General features: G+C 54.5%; 1 protein-coding gene across 1 annotated transcript; it reads left to right on the top strand.

Annotated features, from left to right (window-relative positions):
* The first annotated feature begins 1,288 nt into the window (after positions 1-1,288).
* On the top strand, positions 1,289-8,085 carry C1ql1 (complement C1q like 1). Its single transcript, XM_005328134.5, has 2 exons — positions 1,289-2,162; positions 7,429-8,085. The coding sequence occupies exons 1-2, from the start codon at positions 1,566-1,568 to the stop codon at positions 7,606-7,608; spliced, it is 777 nt and encodes a 258-aa protein (XP_005328191.3). The 5' UTR covers positions 1,289-1,565; the 3' UTR covers positions 7,609-8,085.
* Positions 8,086-8,495: the final 410 nt, after the last annotated feature.

Below are 8,495 nucleotides of genomic sequence, written 5' to 3' on the forward strand. Positions count from 1 at the left end.
CTCAGGGCCAGGTGTGCACAGTCAACCTTGGGCTCGGAACGCCGCCGGAGAATCATAAGAAACGTGGTAGGTCAAAAGGGAGGGTGTGATCTGGAAGGGGTCTCTCAGGAGAGAAAGAGACTGGAGAGTCATCGTTAGCAACCGGCCAGAGGCCTCTGAATGGCAGAGCACTCCCTGGTGGACTGGATAAAGGAGGGTGAAGGAGGAGCAGTGGAGCAGCGCGAGCTGAGCCTCAAACAATGTGACAAATATTTTGATGGAAGCAGACACATTTCATTTTATGCAACCCAAACACTTTAGTGCACTCGAGGAAGAGGAGAGCTTCATACAACCTGAGGGGAAGAGGAGTTAGGGGATCCCAGAGAGGCCGAGGGGCAGGGACAGATGAAGAGGGGGGCCACCACCCAGGGACGTACTTGTCCGGGTCGGGGTCAACTTGGAGAAATACCATGAAGGTGCTCACCTCAGGATTCCCGTTTTTCCTTGACTAGAAGCAAGAATAAGGGGATTGTCCAGAGAAAACCAAGGAGGCAGACCCCAGGTAAAAGCAGCCTGGCAGGTAGCTCAGTGAGGACAGGGCAAAGGCAAGAGGGGGTTGAAGATCTTGCCCCTCCTGGGAGAGGGCGGGTCCCGGGTGCAGTCAGAGCCAGAAAAATAAAGGAGGAGGCGTTTGCTCTAAGAACCTGGTTTCGGCTGGACACTCTGACAGCATACAACCCCATATCTCCCAGGCCTGGAGGGGAGGCCTGATTGCAGAATGGTCCCCCCTTTCATTCCCTTCCTTACTCTCTTCTTTCCCCTCATAACCCTCGTTCTTTGTCCCCTGAAGACCCGGGCGCTACCCCCTCGCTGCCGCCCCCACTGCGGATCGCGGTCCTACACCTTCCCTCGATCCCTCGTGACCAACCCTCGAGGCCTGTCCTCTCCAGATCTTTCTTGGCGCTCTCTAGCTCTCCCTAATGCCCACCCTTGCGTTTGCTCTTTGGTGCCTACCTCCCCTTCCCTGTGGAACCCACTCCTGTTTATCAGACCCTAGCCCCCTCCCCATTTCTGAGTCTCTGGCTTTCTCAGTCTCTTTATTTCTCTCTTAGAGCCCGCCCCCGTCTCAGAAGCCCCGCCCCTCTCTGCCCCTCCCACCTCAAACCGCCCGCGGCCCAATTAGGCGCAGGCCCCGCCCTCATCCCCACCCCTCGCGCTCTCTGAGCCGCGCTGAGCGGGAGGGGCGGGGGCCCAACCGAGGGGGCGGTGGCCCGAGTGCTAGCAAGCGGGAGGAGCTGAGCGCAAGGCGGGAGGCGGCGGCCGCCGGGCTCAGTCCGACCGCGCAGCGGGAGGGAGGCGCGAGGCAGGAGCCGGCTGCTGGGCTCCGCAGCGCAGGCAACGCAGCGCTGCGCCCGGGGCTTGGCCCCATGCCCGCAGCCCCGCCGGACCGCCCTTGAGCGCGGGCGTCCAGCCCGCGCCCCTCGCCCGCCGGCACCATTGCCCCGACGGCGCGGCCGGGCGGCCCGGCTCTCCCCAGGCTCCGCGCCGGCCGGAAGACGCTGCTGGCGGCCGCCGCGGGCGTGGTGATGCTGCTGGTGCTGGTAGTGCTCATCCCTGTGCTGGTGAGCTCGGGCGGCCCGGACGGCCACTATGAGATGCTGGGCACCTGCCGTATGGTGTGCGACCCCTACCCCGCGCGAGGCCCCGGCGCCGGCGCGCGGCCCGACGGCAGCGACGCCCTGAGTGAGCAGAGCGGCGCTCCCCCGCCCTCCACGCTGGTGCAGGGCCCCCAGGGGAAGCCGGGCCGCACGGGCAAGCCGGGTCCCCCCGGGCCTCCCGGGGACCCTGGTCCTCCGGGTCCGGTGGGGCCGCCCGGGGAGAAAGGTGAGCCAGGCAAGCCGGGCCCTCCAGGGCTGCCAGGCGCAGGGGGCAGCGGCGCCATCAGCACGGCCACCTACACCACAGTGCCACGAGTGGCCTTCTACGCCGGCCTCAAGAACCCTCACGAGGGTTACGAGGTGCTGAAGTTTGACGACGTGGTCACCAACCTAGGCAACAACTACGATGCGGCCAGCGGCAAGTTTACGTGCAACATTCCCGGCACCTACTTTTTCACCTACCATGTCCTCATGCGCGGCGGCGACGGCACCAGTATGTGGGCGGACCTCTGCAAGAACGGTCAGGTGGGCCAGAAAGGGGCTTGGGGCTGGCCTGGGGGCAGGACATCCAGTGTGCGACCCTTACCCCGGGGCAAATCCGTACCTGATCAGAGTGGACGGGCGCTTCAGGCAGTTGCATGTGGAGACCCTAAAGCGACCCTCTTAGGCATTATTTGAGGGAATGGTCGGAACCGGGGGCAACCCTGACTCCTCGGTTTTTGGATTCCGGTTTTAAGTCAGAAGCTGCTGGGCACCCGCATCATGGAAATGCGGGTGATAAACCCAACTAGTCAGATTACTAGGCTCTCGGATGCGCAGCTTGGCCTTTGGGAAGCCGATTCAGACCCATACCTACTGAGGACTGAGACTCCGGCTGACACCAACGGGAGATAAGGGAAGAGCAAAGACAGGCTCTGGGGCACAGCATAGGGAGAAGCAACCTCCACGCCCGCCAGCGTTTAGGCGCGCAGCTATGCGCACAGGCAGAGAAAGCGGGCTCCCGGAAATGTTCTGGGCACAAAGGCAGAGGGATCTGGCTCTCAGAGCCTTAGCTGCAGTACATTCATTCCCGCCCTCGGGAAGAGACCCTTGGGCTAACCTGACACCCTTTGCAAAATCCTGGATTGCGCGGTTCCTTCCCACCTTGCCAGAGTTACCCAATGCAAGAAGACGGCCTCTGGGGAAAGTTTTTCCTCCCGAGGCTTGGCGAGATGGAAACTCCCCTTTTGGTCTCTCAGGTCCAATTCTCTTGGCTCCTAGAATGTGGGGAGGAATCTTCTTGGTTCCCTTCAGTGCCCGGGGAGTCTGGTACCAGGACCTTGTGTGCCTAGTCCTCTCCTTGGAGCCACCCAACCTCCGCCCAATCCTGCCCAGGGAGAAGACCTTTCCCAGCTCCTAGAACACCACCTCCCTTCCCAGTGCTCCCTGCTCTTGGTGGCTTGAGGCTCTGGGGGGCGTGGTTAAGCCAGCATTCTTTAGGAAGAAGGGGACCCCTAGTCTGTACTAAAGCTAAACTAGTAGGAATTGGGAATTTCCTGCAATTGAGACCCAAGATCTTGTTGGAATTCTCTCAAAGCAGACCCAAGATCTTGTTGGAATTCTCTCTTTGCAGATCCTAAGGTCTCTCTGCTGACCTTAGGATCTGCAAAGCTTGAGGATCTGGGAAGGGGGGGAAGTCCACCTAAAACCTGTCTGGTGCTTAGAAGGCTGGCCCCTTTTTTCTTTCCCCTGCCTGCCCCTCCTTTCTCTAGTTTCTGCCTCTCTCTCTCTCTCTCTCTCTCTCTCTCTCTCTCTCTGTCTCCTGTCTGTCTCTTTCCTGTGTTTGCCATTCCTCTTTCTGCAGCCTTTTCCCCCTGAGTCTAACCCTCCTTTTGCCTATTGCTTATGTCTCTCCCTCCCATTTGTGTCTATCAGGCTTTCCAGTGTCTCTCCTCTTTGTCCTTGGTTCCTGACCAAATGGGAGGCCCCAGTATCTAGTAAAGGCTCATTCTGCAGATATCCCCATGATTTCCCTTATTAATCACCAATATAAGGGATGCAGCAATGTCACCTTCATTGATGGAATTTCTCCCAAAGAAAGTTTGGGCTGTCAGGAAGCTGAATTTTCAGGAGGCTGGGGGCTTGCCTGGATAGGGAAATAGTCCCTAGGCCACTGCACTACCTAGACCCTGCACCACCTCAGGAGTCATTAATGGAACCCCAGGAGGTGAGAGAAGGCCCAAAAGATAGTGTGTGCTTGGAGTGGGACCACTTGCTTCAGTCACTTGGAGGTGGTCCCCAAAGCCCCTTCTTTCCCCTCCAGCAGGGGCAGGATGTTGGCAGAGCCTCATGAAGGGGGCTCATGGTTGGGGAACCACAGGCTACTTACTAGAAAAAAGAAGGTGACTTTAACTAGGGGTTTCAAACACCCAATACTTCAACAGCTATCAGACATCCTTCTCCTACAAAACAAGAGGAAACAATGGGACCTACAGCCCCCTCTCCCATGTCCTTCATGACTTTTTCCACCGTGCCCAAGAGGCTCCTTTAATCTCACAGTCTGTTCCACATGTTAGTTTTGAGACTTTACTAGGATCCAGGTTTGGGGCCGGGTACCAGGGGTTTGATCCACTTGTACTCTAGGGCCTCATGCTATGCAGGGGGGCAGTAGTAGTCATAAAATAGCACACCCTAATGATTTCTGTGTTAAAGGTGGGCTGGGAACCCAACTGGTGACTCCTGTTCTCAAATGAGTCCGTTGAGAGGAGTGATTCTGTGATACCTATCCTGTCTCAGACCAACCTGGTAGGGAGAGAGGATGGTGAATCTGGGTTCCCCAGGTAAGGAAACACAACTAGGGAGAAAATAAAAGGTCAAATGCAGGGAAAGGCTGACTTAGAGGTGGATTGGTACATTTAAGTAATCAGAGAAAAATAACGACAGGGCTACGCAATGGATGACAACAGAAGAAAGGAGCTTGGATCTCCCTCTCTGTCCTCAGGACCAGGGGCTACCCTGAGCTCTATGCTTTTCTTTCCTGGCTTCTTGCCTAAGAGAATCTTCCAGAATTTCTTTGGGAAAGCAGAGCCAAATCTGGACTCTGGCCCTTCCCCAGGCAAGATGAGTTGGAGCTAGGAGTGAGGTTGCCACCTTTGTGCCCTTTCCTGGTCCACTGGTTTCTGCTCGACCCGATAGTCATTACAACTTAAGAAACCCGAGGAAAGGACTCTAGGTCAGGAGCAGTGCCCTGCGTGAATGGTGCTGCCTGCAGCTGCCTCCCAGCTCCACAGGTCAGACAGGCCAGGGAGGACACAAAATTGATAAACTGGGCTAAGATCGGGGGACTGTATGGAACATGCCAGGCCTGTGGTCAGGGTGATACTCATCCAGGGAAGAGGGCCATGAGCAGGTGAGTATTACAAATGGGCCAGAGCTTGGCTAGCAGAGTCTACTGAGGTGAAAAGAAGTGGCATATATACACTAAGGGCTGCAGGATAAAGACCGAACTGAAAATCAGCCTCTTACCAGGTGGCAGGAAAGGGCTCCCAACTATCCTCTCTGGTTCTACTATATTTCCCAGCACAGAGCACAGTGCCTGGCACAGAAGGAACACAATGTGAAAGGTGCCCCTTATGGCCAGGGTGGCTGCCTGTGGGAGCCACACCTGCACATCCAAGACAGGGACACATGTCTTGGATTACCCCCCTCCCTGTCCTGCCACTGCCTCAGTTTCCTCTCCGAGGTAGTCATTCTACAGTGTCCCTTGGTGACAAGGCACAGACTTGCTTTCCTGCTTCCATGGCAATTTCAGTTCCCCAGTTCCCCTTGGCCCTGAGGAGGAGCTGGATGCTTTAGCTGTTTTCAGTCTTGGGCAGAGAACCAGGACCCCTGGGTTCCAGTCCAGGATCCCCCACCATCTAAGGATGGAAGGGCATAAATTCTCTGCCTCCATGGATAATTAGGATAATTACAGCAACAATCATGGTGATGAATAAATAATAAACATAAGCAAAACAGTTCTGATGCCTGTCACATCACCAGGAGATTCCTGATGACAGATGACTGTATTCTAATGGATTTTGCTATTAAGGAGCACACTGTTTTAATGAGTTAAGGCTAAATTAATCTGGGTAATAAAAATAATTGTTATTAGTAGTAATTTATTAGCAAAGATAATGAAATGCATGTGTAATAATAAATACTACCAGGATTAGGGCCCAGGGAACAATACAGAAGTTGGCTGCTTGCTTTCAGCTCTTCCCTAGTAGCTCAAAACCCCATCAAAATTTCATTTTTTCTTTCTTCAGCATCAAAAGCCTTTTTAAAAAGTGGATGTGGTGAGATGGGATCTTCTCATCCATTTTTCCAAACAGAGAAACTGAGCTCCTGAACAGACAGCATCCCCCTTCATTTAATTTTCTCCCACCTTTAGCCAGCCCAGGAGTTTTCCCAGCTAAGTGCTCCAAACAGTTCCTTTCCAGATTGGAGAAGGGGTTGAGGGCAGAGAAGAAGCTGGAGGGATCTGGGCTTTAAGTGGAGGGTTGTTGATAGTATGTGGGGCCCTCTTCATCCATTACTGCTGAGTCAGCAGCTCTTGTGGCTGACCTACAGTTCTGCCTCCAGCCCAGGAAAGAGGAAAAGACTCTCCCCTAATTTGGCTTGTTTCCACCAAGCCATCTGTCCAGGTGGGCAGGAGGGGGAGCTGCCTCTGGAAGAGGCAGGATAGCAAACGGCCCAGTCAATGCAGCCTCCCCTACCACAGTCACAATCCAGGAGATGGCTCTTCTCTTCCTGTTCTATACCCAGGGTATCCTGGGAAGGCCCAGATCCTAACACTCCTATTGCCACAACTGTTGGAGAAGAATGTCTGGAGGTTATTCAGCTGCCACCATATGCCCCCAATATCTTATGCTTATAGTCAGAACTGCCAAAAATGGCAGCAGACTTCAAGCCCAGATGCAGGTTCCCTCTGACCCATTGTCCTATCTGTCCCTCCTCATCCCCCTGCATAATTAGGACCAGCAAGGATATCAGATCAAACTGAGGATTGCAGAGGGATATAAGGCCCTGGCTTCCTTCTTTCCACTTCCTCTCTGGGATAAGACAGGAGGAGCTGGAAGTTCTCTTTGGCCAGGGTTATAGTCAAATAGATACAGTGCACCTCCTTGAAGACTGGGGCCTAGGCCCAGTCAAAGCCTTCAGAGGGGAAAGAATTGCCAGCACTTTATTTTACTGCTCCAGTGTGGAAAGTTCTGGAATGAGCTTCAGACAAGGAGTCTAAAGACCTGGTTCTGGTTCTGGTTCTGGAATGTTTTTTTATTAGCAACCTGTATTGGTCCAGCCACATGACTTATAGGGCCACGATGCATCCTTTTGTCCATCCACTGATATAAGAGAAGTGGGTGTGATTGAAATGTGAGGTACCATCATTATTAAACCAGAGTGAAAGAAATAATAGGAGAAAGGGAAGGCCCCCTGTTCCTTACGGGTCCAGAACTGCCTTCTCTGCAAGGAAGGATTTCCAGGTTGGAACATCCTAGAAGTACTGAAGTTCTAGGCAGCCCAGATGGTAAGATCTAGAGAAGTTAAGGAGGAGGGCACCAAGTTGAGATCCAGATGAGACCTAATGTAGAATCCAGGGCTCCTCTATTTCCATCTCTCAAAATTGTTATGTGTGATTAGAAGGGCATGGGTGGGGTGACAGGGAGAAGCAGGCCAAACTACAAGGCCCAGCTTTAGGGCCTCCAGATCCTTGCCTTGTGGCTGCCTCACCTCCCTACCCTCTCCTGCCACCCCACCCCCATCCCCACAGGTGAGGGCCAGTGCCATTGCCCAGGATGCAGACCAGAACTATGACTACGCCAGCAACAGCGTGATCCTGCACCTGGACGCCGGTGATGAGGTCTTCATCAAGCTGGATGGAGGCAAAGCGCATGGAGGCAACAGCAACAAATACAGCACTTTCTCCGGCTTCATCATCTACTCTGATTGAGCTCCCAGCATCCCTCTCCATCTTCTGTCCAACCCTTGGGCTTCCCTCCCAGGAGCGGCAGACAAAACCCATTCCCTACCGACCCCTTAGCTGCCTGGCCCAGGCTGCCAACCCTCCCTGGCTGTGATTCCCCACTCTCACCACACCCAGGCCATAGTTAGGCCTTCCCACAGCAGAGCCGCAGAGCACTCAGTTCTGTCCACAGGAGGCAGTTTGACTGCAGGGCCTCAGCCTGCAATGTATATTTGCACAGTAGGACTGTTTACTGCCCACCCTGGCCTTCCAGCCAGTCTCAGCCTGGGAGGAAATTGGCAGAGTTGCTTCCTGTGCTGGAATGAGCTTCCCTCCAGCTCTGGGTTGGCCCTGCCTGGGGGAGGGGCAGGTTGGGGGCTGGATGGTTTCCCAGCACCCCTAAAGCCCTAGCCTGTCTGCACCCAGTCTGACCAAAGCTATAATAAAAATATTATTTCCACCCCATGAGGGTTTCAGTTTATGCCCTGGGGAGGGCTGCAGGAAAGCACCATGGACCTTGGTCTGGTGGAAGCTTTGGGGAGGATGGACAACCAGATGCCAGTCAGAGCTGCTGGAGGAGGAGAGGTGTCAAAGGGCCTGATGCCCACTGCAGCCCATGTGGGCCTGGATGGCTGAAATGGGAAGCAGCCCATACGTCGTCATCTTCCCTGGTGGATAAGTTCCATTTTGCCTTGCTGATAGTGGCACCAGCATTCCCAAGGCACAGGCAGTCTTTAAACTGGGAGACCTAGGTTCTCTTTCCTGTAACACTGTGTATTATCCTGGTCAAGTCACTCCCCTCAGACTCAATTCTGGGTTAGTGACAGCCATGGTGAAGGAATAAGCTTTGCACTAAAGACTGGTTGACCTTGGTC

The sequence above is a fragment of the Ictidomys tridecemlineatus genome, chromosome 3 (assembly GCF_052094955.1).
Source record: "Ictidomys tridecemlineatus isolate mIctTri1 chromosome 3, mIctTri1.hap1, whole genome shotgun sequence".
NCBI lineage: Eukaryota > Metazoa > Chordata > Mammalia > Rodentia > Sciuridae > Ictidomys > Ictidomys tridecemlineatus.

What these genes read in the sequence shown, in the direction of transcription:
- C1ql1 (XM_005328134.5), top strand. Translation starts at nt 1,566, where the DNA reads ATGCTGCTGGTGCTGGTAGTGCTCATCCCTGTGCTGGTGAGCTCGGGC. An exon ending in ACCTCTGCAAGAACGGTCAG is followed by an intron (nt 2,163 to 7,428) that starts GTGGGCCAGAAA and finishes CCATCCCCACAG; the next exon opens with GTGAGGGCCAGTGCCATTGC.